Genomic DNA, 16,375 nt, shown 5'->3' with positions numbered 1-16,375 from the left:
TGTCTGGCTCTGCTGATGTATAGACACATTTAAGTTAGGCTAAGCTTTCAGGGGGGACACACTTACGTTAGGCTAAGCTTTCAGGGGGGACACACATACGTTAGGCTAAGCTTTCAGGGGGGACACATTTACGTTAAGCTAAGCTTTCATGCCACATATAAGGGGTCATTTACAAAGACCCAGAAAAGGAGTGCAAGAGCACTAAGGGGAACATATGCACAACTCTCCATTAGTGCTCATACAGGCACAGCACTTCTTCCCCAGGCCTGGCTGTACTCTGAACCTTGCACTTAACATGATGCAGGGCGCAGCAACGGAAAACACAAGCTAGCCTTGTCCTTCCCACTCTACAGAGGGGGCCCCCATTTCAGCCTGCATCCTCTGCTGCTCATTCAGAACTCCCTTCCCCCCCGTCCATTATGAATACACAGATAGAGCTCAATGTTACTTATACAACCAGCTTGCAAAATTAGTCTGCAAGCTTCACTGGGACGGAGAGTGATGCCAATAATAAACTAAGGACTATGTCAGGGCTATAAAGGCCAATAACAGTTTGTGCTCCAGAGTCAGAACAGGATCCCAGCAATCCTCACATTTGAATGTAGAGCCATCTGGCGGGCCAGGAAGGGTAGGTTTTTGTCAGACACAATTTTTGCCACGCTGGTATCTACAAGGCCTTCCATATCTACATTAAAGAGAAGTAAAGTAAAAATGTAATATGCTTGAATCCACACAGAGATACAGATAGGCTGTGCCCTGCTCATAGGGATTCTGCCCTACCTTTTCGGCATTGCAGTGTCACCAGGTTGCTCTCGCAGTCCAAAGGCTGAATGTTGACATCTACAAAGTTGAACTGACCCTGTAACAAATCAGTCAATCCATGAAATCTCACATGATGCTGCTCCTGGTTCAAGTGAAAGCAACAAGTCATTACAAGACTCACCTTGAGGGTGCCCAACTTGTAGAACTCGCCCGAGTCGTTGTAGATGATATTGACAAAGTTGTTGCCCACGTGCCTTTTCTTGTTGCAGCGGTTCGGATCTATCTCTTTGTTTGGCATCAGGGTGGTGATCTGAAAAATGACTGAGGGACAAAATCGGGAAATAAAATAAGAACTTAATCTTTTGCAACCCCCCTCCATCCCGGTCTGAGGTATTAATGAGATTCCATGATGCAAACATCACTATTTCTAATAACGGGAATCGTAGATGCTTTCATAATGGATCTTACATCCCCACTAAGTGTGTAAATGTTGAGACCTGCTTTGGACACTACAAAGGAGAGCATGGGGAACCCCAGTATTAAAAGCACGAAGCAGTACCTTGCATAATATCATCATGCCAGCAGTAGGTGAACTGCCCGTCATCTCCACAACCGTCCAACCCTCCCAGGAAGATCTTGTCTGGCTGAGTGTCTTTCAGCTCGATGAGCTTCCCAAGCCCCGTGAGGAACTGTGTGTAGCGGTACGAGCCATGCTCATTGGATAGGATTGCGCGCTCGTTGCCAACCTGTTTAAGCGCAATGACAAGTCTCTATTAGGGTAGCGGGACTTTATTCTCTCCGTAGATAATATATTTTAGAGTGATGCCTCCTGCCAAAGTGTCTCTCATTTTCCTCCACTTATAGAACTGAGCCAGAAATAAAACATTAGGGGGTAGAGACTTAAAGAAATAGCTCAGCACTAGTCAGACTCACCTGCCCCTCTCCAACATAAAGAACACCAATTTTGTGGGTGTCATAGGGCGGGATTCGATCTAGGAGGCCCATTGTTCTCTCAAACGTCTGCAAGGGAAATTTTAAAAAAACAACTGAATAACAGGATTCATACAACTCCATATGTACCAGCTGGGCTAAACTAGAATGTTCTTTGTCAGACATTCAGGACTTTGGTAGATACTAAGCATCTTTTATGAAGTGCAAAAAATTAGCAAACCCTGCCCCAAACGTAACCATAGACAGAGTTTTTTGTGTTTGACTGCATTGTATTCAGGGAGGCCGGCTGGGGGCAGTATATGGGCATCCCCTTGGTTGCCCCAAGTCATTCAGACACGCAAGTTATGAAGTGCCAACTGCTTTTTACCTACCCCCCCCCCCCCACACACACACACTTGCACCTCTTCACCAGATTCAGTGCAAAGTGAACAGAAATCCCTGGAAGTTTTTTTTTTAGTAACAGCACTAAAGCTCTGTCAAAATTCCTTATGTCCGGAAATTTATAAATGACCCCTGTTGTGTTTTAATCACTGCTGCCAGAGTCTGCAAATCAATTCCCATTAAGCAGAGGGGGCAGTGCCATGGGTTTCCCTACACTGGGGGTTATCATTTATTTGTCTATGGAAAGTGACCCATAAAGGAAAGTGGGTGTTTAGCCCTACAAGCAGCACTGACTAGAACACCCATTGTGCCAAAACCCTAATAAACAAAGGCAATACATTATGCTGTATAATATGGCTGGTTCTCAAATATACCGTGGGCTGTGTGCATTTTTCTATATGCAGTGTAGAAAGCAATGCCTTTTCACTTACCTGTGTGTTAGGGACCAGTATAGGCTTATTGGACTCATCACCAAAGAATGGGGAATGGTACAGCTGCAAAAATACAAAGCTAGGAGGGAGAAGAATAGAACTTGATATTATTCCCTTCCCCTCAATATCATTTGCAAAGGTAACTTGTAAATCATCAGTGTTGCAGTGCATTACCCCATTGCTAAACAATAATCTGTTATTTTAATTACATAACTGGAATAGACAGAGACTCATAATCTGGGTTTGGTTCCTTTTGATTGCCTTGGGACTCGGCAAGGCAGTTAAAAATGCATTATACAAAAATGCCCACGAGGTAGGGTCCTAGAGTTACTGGTCAGACTGATCTATTGATCTTTCTAAACTATATGGTCACCCAGTCAGCAGGTGTGGGGTAGATGAATTCCTTGGTTGTTCTGTGTCCAAATTTTTAATGATTCACTTGCATAGCCCATTGGGCAGTTAAACAGATATCAGAGTTATTTGGCAATGTGGCCAATTTATATGTAATTAGCCTATGCAGCCCCTAGGTAATGCAACCATGTATGGCCAACCTGTGTGCCCAGCACCATATGTAGTTTGTAACCTATGGGGCAGGAGCCTACTATGGGGCAAGTATACACTTCTCTGTGCAGTGCTGTACAAGAACAAAGTTTCCCACAGGAAACAATACCACCCATTTAGAGCCAGCTACTAGTAGCAGCTATTGTCTCCATTACCCAGAAGGAAAATGAAGAAGAATCCCAGTCTAGTCTAGTCTAGTTAGAAGAATAACCAGTACCTTGGATCTATTCCAGGCACTTTCTCAGCTTTGGTGGATTTGGTGCTGTTCTTAAAAGGATCAACCTGAAATCTCCTGCCTCTGCGGGACGGCTCAGAATCAGAGATAGTGTGACCCCTTGGGCGGTGCCCAGTTGGAGATTGTGGGGACAGAACAGGCAACTCTGGTTCAAGTCGCATTTCGCCTTCTGGTTTGGCTAATGCCCCAGCACTGCGTTCCTCTTCAGATTTAGTTCTGTGGCTTAAAGGGTTTTCTACATGGGGTAGTGTTTTGAAGTCTGCAGAAGGCTTCTTTATATCTTCTGTAGGGCCCAACTCTTTAGGAAGCTCCTGCAAGGTCTGAAGTTCAGGAGATGAGCTGGACTTGCTCAAAGTCTGAAATGGGACCTCCCGAGTGGAGCCCTCAATGGGTATTCCACCAGCCTCGGATTCCTCCGTTTGGGTAGCAGCAGACTCTTCCTGACTGGATGTGGATGAAGACTTTATAGGAAAGCGATAAAATGAATAGAATACATTACATGCAATTAGAATAATGAATTAGACCCCTTGCCCCCTGGAATATGTGTGTATTGATCTCCCAGTATGGGTGAAACTGGACAGTTTAATTGGCTTAGTTGATAGTTGATAGCTGGGAAGTGATGAGTGGTTGGTAAGGATGAGAGGACAGTTAGACTGCGTAAACATGTATATATGTGTATCTTGATAAAGGTCCATAAGAGGACTGAAACGTTGATCCACCAATTAAGCTTTGGATTTTTTTAGAAACCCTGAGTGTGCTGGTGCATTTTCTTAAGTTGGTGTTGAACTACAACACGGCACAGATTTTGTTTGGTGTGTGTCCTTTACACTATATTACATGTATATTTACTTATAAATCTCACCCTGCTAATGCACTCCATCTTCTTAGCACTCTTCTCTTCACTAGTGGTGTCTTCGCTAACCACAGCCTCAAAATCTTCCAGCTCTTGAGAGCCCCCGGGAGTGGACACTTCCTCTGCTTCCCCATCAGCTTGCGCCCCTTCCTCTGGCACAGCACAAGATTCTGCCAAAAGAAACTGGTGTCATAGCTGAACCAACGAATTATTGGGTTTATACGAATAGCTGCAAAATGTTAAAGCGGAAACACTCTTTCCATACGGATTTGACTCCCTTCTAACCTCCCCTTTTGTTCTCTCCTTTTTGGTTCTCTTGCCTTTTCCCCTTATTTCTTCCTTAACCCTTCCCCATTTCCACAGTCCAATTTTTATATTTATTTCCACATTCTCTTGCTCTGCTTCTCTAGACAGGAAGATCTCAATGGGTCTGCAGCTATTATTTGTAAGGCAGTGTCTGTCTGGATGGGGAGCATATGCTGTGTTGTGATTGGTAAGGAATACCTGTATTAAAGGGGCGGTTTACCTTTCAGATGTTATAAAATGTCCTATTCCTAGCGACTTTGCAATTGGTCTTCATTAATTATTTTTTTATGGTTTTTAAATTATTTGCCTTCCTCTTTGGCCTCTTTACATCCTTCAAATTGGGGTCACTGACCCCATGGCCCATGTATTATTATTGTTGCTTTTATTTATCTTCCTATTCATGCCCTCTTCTATTAATATTCCAGTCTCTTATTCAAACCACTGTCTGGGTGCTAGGGTAAATAAGACCCTAGCAACCAAACTGGAAAGACTGCTATACAAAGAGCTAAATAACTGAAAACCACAGGAAAAAATAAAGACCAACAGCAAACTGTCTCAGAGTATCATTGTCTACTAGAAGTGTGTCCCTTTAAAGGGAAAACAAAGACTAACGACAATTACAGACAAGGCAATGCTGCTCGGCTTCCGGGTTTATTTTCACAATAAGCCGTTCGGTATTTACAATAAAAACCATGCAATCCTCACACTGAATTTTGCAAGTCGTATGCTTTTATGGGGAAAAGGTGTTAGGAAATAATGAAACCAGCCAAACCCCGTGCAATGTGTCAGTTACCCCATGCCATTAATGAGTCACAGATAAAGCTCTCTTTCCAACCTGGAATCCTACACTGGTTAGAGACAGAACACGCAGCAGATAAATCTCATAACTGGGTCAGTCGCCTAGAGGAGGTTAGGTAAAGCTATCAACAAGTCATCAGGGGAAACAAGACTTTTGGCAGGATTCCTTCAAGCTCTATAGATACCTGCCCAGGAAATGCTCCTAAGCAGCTTTCCTTGACCACTGGACTGGGTTACGAGAGACACAGAGGCCACTGTAATGGGAGAGGAAGAGCAAATTGCAATTTTTTTCCCCAACACCTTTAAGTACTTAGTAGACGAGGGAAGGTAAAAACTAAGTAAGCTTTATGTAAATACAGCCATAAGCACTCATTGAAGTCCTCTATCAAAAGAAACACAGGATTTCTTGTCTTCTTGTGTAAACATGTTCTTTGGTATCAGACTTCCTCTCTCAAAAAAAACCTTCATTCCCCAGCAGGAGTCGGAGCAGCGCTCTCCTCTCTCCTGCTCCCCTTCCCACAAGAATTCACTCCCCCCTCCCATCAGAATGTGTGATCGAAGCTACCAGAGGCTAGAGCTGTAGCAGGAAGGTATGGAGACCAAGCTAAAATGGCAGCTGCTCTACTAAACTAAGGGAGGGAGCTTCTAGGGCTGTTTACACAGGTATGGTAAAGCTTTCTGCAGAATAAATATAGCAGTCTAGGTGGCACTAATGTGGCAAATCCATTGGCAGTAAAATGCCTAAATGACTTTCCTTCTCCTTTAAGCCCAATTGATTGGCAATTGTTGTGGGATTAATGTGCATAAGAGGGAAAGATAGTGTAGGTGACACCTTATATCAGGGCTGTGTGACATGCAGCCTTCTGAGCTTAACATCGACGGGTGCAATCATAAATCTACTTTCTCCAATAGCAAACTGCTCATGTGTTACATTTGGCATCCCATGGGCCATAAAGAGCAATACTACATTTTTTTTTTTTTTTTTTTTTTTTTTTTTAAAGCCCCAGCTACAATTGGGCAATCTAAATGTGTACCCTCCCTAACAACTGCCCTGGTTACTGTGCTGTTAATACTGGTCCAAAACAAACGGGCGTGACAATTTACCACCGTCATGTTTTATCACTAACCTGTGTTTGCCCGCTGTAGAAGGGTACACTTGGTTGTTGAGGGTGATAAAGTTGAGGCTGGCACAGAGAGAGATTTGTAGAGCGCTGTCTCCCGATGCTCCTTGAGCCTCTCGGCTGCCATTAGGGCATTAGAAAGCTCCTGCAGCGGCATGTTGTTTATGTCAGAAGAGAAGGGACTCAGAGGATTTTCCAGGCTCATCAACCAGCTGGTGTTACCTGGTGAGCAGGGTAGATATTGTGTACAATTACTAGTATATAACAGAATAAACAGAAAGCACGTCTAGGACACAGGGCCCACCTACAGCCACTGGCTGAGAAACAGATGGAGGAACGACATAAAAATGATCTCCATGAGAGGACTGCATAAACCCTAGCACTCTGTGGGCACAAAGGCGGATATTTTTTAGATTTAGATTTTAGATGTAGATTTACCTGTGGGTCTGCGAACCAATACCTCTGCCCAGCCTTGTGTCAGCACGGGAACAAAGTCAGCCAGGGTGGTCTTTTCTTTCTTCATCTGTGTCCTACGGGAAGGTTTCTCTGCTCTGGTCACTGGAGTGGCCCCCGGCTGCCCCATACTGGCCGAAAGAGGAGTCCCCTCTAGTGATCCAGCTCTCAGTGTAGTCCCTCCTATAAAATAACCCACAAAGTACAAAATTAGAGCTTCTCTCCACAGCCTGGCACATTGCAAGACATAAATAGAGCGGCCAGTGCAAAGCATATGATACAATTAGACTGGAGAGGACACAAAACAGAAGCATTTCAATTAAACATACTGCGCTGTGTTAATATAACATTTCAAAAAGAAAACTTTAGTGGAACTGACATTACAGTTAAAAGGTTAAAAAGGACCACACACCACAGTCTACATTAGAAGACTAAGCCTATCGAAACATGGCTGCAGCTAGGGTGGAATTCTGCCTGCCCCCTCACTTTGCTGACTAAGTGCAAAGCCCCTGCCTGAAAAGCCGTCCCATATACACAAAATGATTAATTGGGCACCTGGGCCTGTAAAGCAATATGGCTTTAGGGATCAGTCCCTGGCTAGCTGCTCCCAAGCAAGCTTTAAACAGTTCTACATTGGAGTATGGTGGGAATTGCAGTCCAGCTACATTTAGTTAGTACCTGTTTGAGTAACACGGTTATAAAAGGTTTATTTGGGCTCACAAAGAAAGTAACCCTAGTAAGTGCCCAAGATTAGTAGTGGGTCTACCCCTAAAGTTGGTACTATGCACATTACAAATATCCCAACTCTTCCCTTTATCAAATAAACTATTGTTGGCCTTTAAAAAGTGGCTACTAAGTGGATCTCTATGTTACTGCCAACTTGAGACAAGCCAGAGTGTTAAACTGCACAAAATACATCAAATAGATGTTGTTAGACTACAACTCCCAGCATCCTTATATGACCTATCCCGATATCGATAACTCCACTTGGCAAATTACACATCAAGCAGCGGCTTTGGTTTTTGTTAAAGCAAGAGATTAGCCTCCACAAATTTCATTGGCTACACACATTTTTACTTAACTCATGGAAATCTGATTTCTCCGCTTTCATGTCCAACAAGGAAAGTTATAAAAAGGAAAGGGAGAGATTCCCCTCCCTAAAAAACTGAGCTCACCAGACATGGAGCGGACTCTGTGACGGGGCGTTTGCATACCCGGCTTTCTTTGCTGAAGATCGAGCATGGACGGAAACTCCTTGACTTGCTCTGTTTGCACGGGGGAGCTGCAGGACAACAGGAGGAGGGCAAAGGTTTCATAGGCAATAAAGTACTCAGCCTATATGGTGGGGGGGGGGGTTACAAAGCAGGTGATAATGTTGGTATCACTGACTCAGCTGTGAATCTGACATTAACAGAACAAGGGAGTCTTATGCAAGGTTGAAACTGCTATTCACATCTTGATCAAGCATCAGTTCTCCAGCAGAATCCTGGACTGAAGTTCATTTTTTAAAAGTGCAGTCTCACTCAGCAGAACAATTGGAGCAAGATAGCAGCTCCCAGTAGATATCAGAATAGCACTCAATAGTAAGAAATCCAAGTCCAGCTTGGGACTCCTCCAGTTACATTGGAGTCGTGGAAACAATAGGTTAGCTGAAAGCAGTTCTAATGTGTAGCGCTGGCTGAAAGCTCAGACTCAGGCACACTGCACTGAGATGGCGCCTACACACCAATATTACAGCTAAAAAACATACATTTGTTGGTTCAAGAATAACATTTTAAATGGTAGAGTGAATAGAACCTCATGACAAAATCCCTTTACATTCAACATTTCCTCAACCGCATGCTGTTTAGACTCCTCCAGCTAAGACATGCACTCAACACCCAATTCCCAGACAGTGCCCCAGACATAACAGTATCAACACTAGAACGATACCTGAGGCGCCCAGACCTTACTAAACCAGTTAGTTGGATTTACACCATCCTTCTCCAAGAGGACTTTGACCCACTTAAACATTTTGCCCAAAAATGGCAACAGGATTTCCCCCAGATAGACGAGGGTACCTGGAAGGACATCCTAAACCAAATACCAGAAACCAATATCTCCTCTAGGGACAGATACATACATACTAAGTTCCTTAACCGTGTATACCTGACACCTCACAGGCTGGCTCAGATATACCCGGGGCACCCGGACGTATGCCCCAAATGCAATACAGAACAAGGTAACTACATGCATATATTCTGGGAATGCCCTGAAATTCAGCGATTCTGGGCGGACATACGGGCCCACTGCGCCACAGTCCTGGGTCTCCCAAATGTACACTCCCCCACCCTGTGCCTGCTCGGACACACAGAAGGTCTGTCACTCAACAAATATGAGGAACTATGCCTTCTTCAACTCATGCACTTTGCCAAAAAGGCCATCCTAATGACCTGGAAAGCAACGGCACCCCCCACACTCAGCTTTTGGAAAAAGCTGGTCAATGACACTCTCCCCAATCAAAAGCTAACATACCTGGCCAGAGGATGCCCAGACAAATTTAACATGATATGGGATAATTGGCTAACAGAAGCCCAGGACCATCAAGGCTGATATACTCCCCAAACAGGACACAATAAAAGGAAACACCAAACCGTCACATTTTACGGATAAGACTTGGACACAACAAGGATGCAATAAAAAGACATGAGACTGGAAGTTACAAATACAACTCTCTTTATTTGAAACTGCCTAAGGAAACCACGGCACAAATCTGAATAAACACAAAATGTACAGGATATGCAAGGAAGCCCACCCCCCCCCCCCCTTTTTTTTTTTCTTTTCCCTTTTTCTCTCTCTCCCCATACCCCACCCCACAACTCTCGGGGGCACCGTTCGTGACCCCAACCCCCTCTGTCTTTCCTTTTTCCTACTTCTCTTGAACAAAAATTGTTTCTTTTTGAAAACTCACAATAAAGAAAATCTTTCAAAAAAAAAAATTCAACATTTCCTATTTGACCCCCAAGGACATAAACAGAGGTACTCAGGTCAGTATGATAACAGAACACCACCCTTGGATATCATCTGTGCCGCCATAGCATTGAATCCTACCTGTTCTCAGTGTCACCATGGTTCTCCCCTCCTGTATCCAGGCCAAGAAGAGAACGTGTCCCCATGCCCACACTTGTTGTAATGGTAACCAGCTTGTTCCCAACTAGCCAGGTCTTCGTTCTTCCGCCATCCAGCAGGAACTCACCTACAGGCGACCTATGGGCAAAAGGACACCATGGTAAACGTATTAGGTAAGGGAGCATTTCCTGCAGCTGAAATAACACCATCCAGTGGTCCTAACTAGATGCTCTGTTGATAGAGTTGAGAGTACAATCTGCATATAATAAGCTCTGGGGGTATATTATGTTTAACAGAGGGGTATATTAGGGGTATATTATGTTTAACAGAGGCCTTACTATCAGCATGATCCAGGAAGCTCAACATTCGAGTACTTACCTTTTGGGCACGGCTGTGAAGTTGGCAAAGGCGTATCGTGCCATCATATCCAGGCAGATTTCGGTCAATTCCAGGTGAAGGTTTTTCAGGCTGTCATCAGCCTGGGCCATAGAGCTCTCATCAGCTGAACTCAAGCTGGAGCTGGTGACAGAAGTCTGCATACGGCTGTGCAAGACAGAGGGCTCATATTGTTTTGGTGACACAAAATCCCTTCTGAGGACTGACGATGCACGGACTTGTAATCCCCTTGAGCATCACCGAGCCATGCGGACTGAGCCATTCTCTGCTACAACCAGAGTTGTCAACCAACCCCATGTCATTAGGGCTACAATAATCCTGTACTGGATTCTATAAAACCTAAATCATCTTCACATTGAATCCATGGTTTCTGGACTGTTAAGCCCTGCTTAGAAGTTCCAGTCCTTGGTCAGGACCTCCATGGAAAGGTTACAGATAGGAAAACATTGTTGAATCAGCCATTGCTCCAAGAATATCTTGGACTGCAAATACATTTTCAACCCAGATTTCCCCATAATTGATCTTCAAGCCTCCTTGCTCTAGGAGAGCAATTAGGCATTCTCCTCAAATCTCACCCTTGATAACCCTCAGGCTACCCCTGCTACAGATCCAACCCTCCTGGAGGCCATCTCCACAGTTTGGAAACCCCTGTACTAAATTGTAAAATTAATTAAGATCCCAAAAATGCCCGGAATGAATTATCATCACCCTAATGACATGGAAGCCGTTGATATCTCATGGCTGCCAAGTGTGCAGGGCTAACGGATACATGAGGATCACAAAGCCTGAAAATGTATCACCTTGCTTTGCAGTTAGGAGCTGTACCATGGAATACTGGCATTAACCATGGACAGGCAGCCTTCAGCCATGGAACAACTCTGGCGGAGTTGGCTATAGAACGCTGGGAGATATAATGCTACTAAAAGCTGAAAAGGCCTCCCAATATAATACACAGAGCATTCTTTTTACATCAACAGAGAGGTGTGTGTCTCATTGCCGGAGGCTACGGAAATGTTTCAGGGAGATTACTGGCCATGCTCGTCAGGTCCGTGGCAAGATCAGTGTAAAAGTCATGCAAGATAAACTGCAGTCTACCACCAAATCCAGGAAGAAAAGGTTGCATCCTGAATCCAACTCTTTTTTACGCTTTCAGAAACAGTATTTTGAGAAATATCTGAAATGCAATGAAAGAGATAACTGTGTAGAGAGGTAAAGTTCAAGTAAACCCCAAGGGACGAATAGAAATGTACATTTGGCTCTTATTTTGGAGCAACAGTCAGATTGCAACCTTTTCTGCGGCAAGGTGTTTTAGTCCATCTACAGAAAATAAAAATACAACCAACGCTTGCTGTATGAGTATTTGATGAGTATCAGCGTGCATTGGGTGGGTTAAGGCACCCACCGCTGAGAGGTACCTCTGGGAGTTATGGGATTGGCACTAGTGTCTACATGGGCATGCAGTTCTGTCTGGCATGCATCCCCTTCCCGCCCCAGTGCAGAGGGCATTGCCCGTCTCAACATTGGCACTACCTGTACGCAGCATGCTCCGACACGCTGATGCTGCGAGAGCGGAAGGCATTGGAGAGATCTCTCATCTCCTTAACTGGGGACGTGTCACTGAAGCCAGGCTTTGTGTGTTTAGATAGCTTCAAGCTACCCATTCAAATCAAAGGGTGGGCAAAAAAAAAAAAAATATTCCCACAGGGCAATGGGGTTGTTTATCCCCCCACAGCCCAACCACCATATCACATAAAATGTACACCCACATGTACAGGACGTAGGTGGAACCGGGTGAAAAGACGTAGAGTGCGAACACCAGCAGCCGAGGAAATCAGTATTGGGGGGTACATAGCATAGAAGGAGAAACAGAAAACAAACAGAACAGAAAATAAATGCCACAAATGAGAAGGGGGAAAGCATAAAGAAAACTAGGCACAAAAAGGGGGGTGGGGGGGGAAACCAGTTACACTCCAAGCTTAATAGGACTGCACCAGATATGGTGGTTTCCCCAGCTCAGCAAAATCTCCAACTTGCCATTAGCGATCAATAAATATTTGATATTTTACTATGTGCCCCTGTGATGTTCTGCTCACTCACTGATCACCTGACAGGAAGCAAATGGGGCGGGGTCTAACTGTAACAGGAAGGTGTGTGGAAAGGAAAGACACACCTCTGTCCATTCATTGGCTGAAGTCATTCAGCAGGTGTGAGTGCCCAGTGACTTATATGGGTTTGAGAAACAATAGGTTCTCAGCAGTACTTTTTCTTTACCACCGATAGAAACAGGGGAGAAAAATTAGCACAGCCCTATTTTTGGAGTCAGGTAAAATGATTTAAAAGAAGAAGAGCAAGACTTGGAACTAAAACTACAAGGCAAGAATAAAAAAAAAAACAAAGCATAGTTTGCACTCTTTTTTTTGCTGCTCTTTGATATTTGCAAAAACATTATAATTCCCAAAACCAATTTCATTAAAATACAAAAAAAAACATTAATACAAAAACAAAACCAAAGCTAAATTAATGGATAGTAAATACAAATGTGGCTACCAGCAACCACAGCCTGAGGATGATTGGACTTCTAAGTTTGCCATAGAGGGAATCTATCATTACCATTTCCTAAGGGGAAAATGTTTTTGACATCAAAGTATAAAGGGGGTAGAGTTATAAAGGGGATAGTTAGGCTTGTGCTTAACATACTGCTCTCTGTATAAACAGCCCCCCACCCCCTGGCGCTCCATAGCAATATCATTTTAGGGACTGCATAGACTAAGAATAAGATATTTTTCAAATAATTTGAGTGCTAAACTAAGCACTTTCGCAATTTACGTTCCTTATTTATTTTTTTATTTCAAAGATATTAAGGGCTAAAAGTGCTGTTAATATGAATGCATTTTGTCACAACAGCGCCACCTGCTGGTCACTTTCCGAATATGAGGCAGTAGAGGACATTGTTTAGAAAGTTGTTGTGAGAAAAAAAAAACAAAAAAAAAAAGGCTGATCTGATGTTCTTCTGGTTACAAAAAAACATTGGAAACCTCAGATAACTTTTCTCATGTCTTTCCTAACCAAAAGAACATCAGCCCAGCCCTCTTTCTTCCTCCTGATAACTTCCTCAAACAATGTCCTTGTCTACTTCATGTTCAGAAAGTGACCAGCAGGTGGCGCTGTTACAAAATGCATTATACATACATATACAAGCAGATATCTTGGTGTGTCTTGCCTTCACCAATTCAGTTACATTAAGAGTACAAGGGCGGAGCCAAAATGCCTACAGTGAGTGCAAGACAACTAAAGAAAAGAAAGAAGGAAGACTGGAAGAAAATAATGCTAAAAAAAACAAAAGACAAAATATCACACTCTAGTCCAGGGGACCAAGGATTAATGCAGGATATCTAATAAAAAATGGCAATGCTTTGAATAATATCATTAAGGCCCCCTTTGCTAGGAGCGCACTGTTCCAGTGTCCCCCGAGCTGATGACTAAAACTGAGAAACCTGCACTAATCATTAATTAGAGGTGTTATTTTTCACTGGATAACACAAAACACAGTACCTTTTGGGTCTCTCGTTCAAGCTGGTGCTGCGAGCTCTAAAGCTGCCCTTCTCCGGTGTGTCATCAAAGCTCAGCAGGACATTGGATCGCAAACCCTGAGATAATGACCAGAGTAAAGGTTAAAGGGGAACTGTCACCCTAGGAAAGAATTCCAAATTCTCTTCTATTGTGTTTGTCAAGCAAAATGGATTTCACTTATACAATTTAAACATAAATCTGGTTTCCTTCAGTCTGGGAATTACACAATCACAGCAAGCAGGCAGGCGCCATTTTGTAGGCGCTGTAATAAAGGCAAGCTTTGACAACCTCAAAAGCTTGTTTATGTGCCAGAATGGGGGACCCGATGCCCATGCACTGGCTACACAAATTAGATGGCGAAGAAGTGAGTGCTGAATGAAAAGTGAGAGTAATTGTCTGCCCCGCCACTATGACTAAGGCATAGAGGTGAGGAAGGCAATATATGATTGACAGCTGGGATTTTTAAATGCCTTTATAATGGGTTTGGATGTGTTAATAAAAAAAGGAGTTAGGGTTTCATGTTTAATTAGAAAAGGCCTTTTATTATACAGTTTTTTGTGTCTGGGTGACAGGTCCCCTTTAATACACAATGTACTGCAAAGCCCCCTTGGAATAGTTTTAAGAACACTAATCAACACTATAACCGTGGGGAGCAGTGTGTCCTCTTTGAAATGCTCCTGTTAGGTAAACACACAGCTAAGGTTGCCACCCAGCCAGTATTTGATTGGCCTAGCCATCAAATCTCCAGCTAGGGCCAGTGCCAGATATACAAACAATACATCTGCCAGTAAATTTGTAAGTCTGGAAACCCTACCTATAAATTCCTCCCTTCTCTCTGTGGCCAATCAGCCCCTTTTAAATAGAGACAGCATCTGCCGTGCCCATTTCCCCACCCCATATGCCCATATCAGCATACCAAACTCCCATTCCTCCACCAAGTCCGTCCAATTCCCCACCCAATAACTTCATCAGCAGCCCCCAAGTGACATCACTGCCTGTACCACAAACTCCAAGGCCGGTATTCTAGAGGAAAAAAAAAGGCGGCAACCCTACACACAGAAAATGCAGCTGGAGAATATGGAGACTGTGCATGGGGCCCAGTAACTACAAGCAAGATTTTTATACATAGCAGAATTTACCTTTGTTATATATGGCACAAAGTCTCTCCGTAGGGATAGTCTGCACCGGATGAACCACATGGCAATGACATGGTGTGCAAGGAATACAATGTATTGATTAAACCTACAGAAACAAATAGATTGTGCTATTAAGCAGTGCCACAAAGTAATAAGCACAGTCAATTAGCCTACCAGAAACCAGGATTTGTACAGACACCACACATAAGGGTGCATTTATTAACACTGGAGACAAACATCACAGGTGATGTAGCCCATAGCGACCAATCAGATCTTTGCTTTTGTTTTCTAATTAAAATCTAATTACTGATTGGTTGCTATTGCCAATCACTGGTGATATTTGCCTCCAATGTTAATATATACACCCCATATTGTACCACCTTACAAACTTGGTGCAGACAGCTACCTGTTCAGGATTGAACCCTTGACATCAGAGCTGTAAAGCAGCAATACAGAAAAGAACAACTATACAGTAGTTAAAGACTCTTTGGCAGCATCTGTGTGATGCCCACTATTTCAAGGGCCCTTGGATTGTTACTTGGTTAGTAGCGGGTGAGTCAAGAAGTAATACAGGCAACGTGGCAACATGCGATATATCCAGTGGATTATCTTTTCCCTCTTCCCTGCTTATATTGAGTCCATCAGTAATGCCACAACTTACTTTGATGGGTTGGTGTAGGGAAGGGAGATGGCAAACACACTGGCATACTGCTCTGCGGCAAAGTTTGCATATAAGTGGGGCAGGCGGACCAAAGCTGAAAGAAAACAGACGGCATTAGCATTATCACAAGAAGACAGACAGATGGGTCTAGTGATATTCAGAACACAGTTTTTTCTATACAATAAACATACTGATCCTCTGGGAGGAACAAGATGGCTTCAAGGCCAAATATTAAAGCAAATTAAGAAACAGTGAACAAAAAGATGTTACTGCTACTTTTCTTCATGACAGGATTATATAGTTACTTAAGTAGTACTTACTTGAAAGAAACTCCAGCATTGGTATGGCCATGGTGACAGTGGCCGAGATATGGGTTAGCTTCACGATAAGGACCGGGAGGGATTTTATCAGAATGCTTGGCATCTCGATCACACACATGGAAAGGGCCACAACGCACTGCTTGCCGCAGCGAAAGATCAGGCCTGTTTCCAGACACCTTACCATTTCCCTCTAGGAATAATAACATTTCATTGGTTTAGGAGACTCCAGTTAACCCAATCAAATTGTATGTATATAGCTCGGCAGATAATCAAGCAATTCTTAGGCAAACTGGCTAGTTTCACCTGTGTCCAAATTTTCCATGTTACAATGG

The 16,375-nt window shown here is 43.5% G+C and overlaps 1 protein-coding gene across 3 annotated transcripts in view; it reads right to left on the bottom strand.

Annotated features, from left to right (window-relative positions):
• tsc2 (TSC complex subunit 2) overlaps positions 1-16,375 on the bottom strand; it is a 32,253-nt gene that overhangs the window by 1,129 nt on the left and 14,749 nt on the right. The window contains exons 22-40 of one of the 3 annotated variants that reach the window (XM_012970165.3): positions 16,044-16,233; positions 15,724-15,817; positions 15,066-15,168; positions 13,909-14,003; positions 11,887-12,009; positions 10,339-10,503; positions 9,943-10,098; positions 8,028-8,134; positions 6,838-7,035; positions 6,406-6,621; positions 5,464-5,532; positions 4,184-4,344; positions 3,304-3,782; positions 2,526-2,604; positions 1,696-1,782; positions 1,322-1,508; positions 944-1,083; positions 781-859; positions 594-685 (exon numbers count right to left, since the gene is read on the bottom strand). In XM_012970165.3, coding sequence (XP_012825619.2) covers positions 594-685; positions 781-859; positions 944-1,083; positions 1,322-1,508; positions 1,696-1,782; positions 2,526-2,604; positions 3,304-3,782; positions 4,184-4,344; positions 5,464-5,532; positions 6,406-6,621; positions 6,838-7,035; positions 8,028-8,134; positions 9,943-10,098; positions 10,339-10,503; positions 11,887-12,009; positions 13,909-14,003; positions 15,066-15,168; positions 15,724-15,817; positions 16,044-16,233 — 2,820 coding nt within the window. 3 annotated transcript variants of the gene reach the window in all.

This window comes from Xenopus tropicalis, chromosome 9 (assembly GCF_000004195.4).
Source record: "Xenopus tropicalis strain Nigerian chromosome 9, UCB_Xtro_10.0, whole genome shotgun sequence".
Lineage (NCBI taxonomy): Eukaryota > Metazoa > Chordata > Amphibia > Anura > Pipidae > Xenopus > Xenopus tropicalis.
This window is presented reverse-complemented; position numbering and strand designations above follow the sequence as displayed.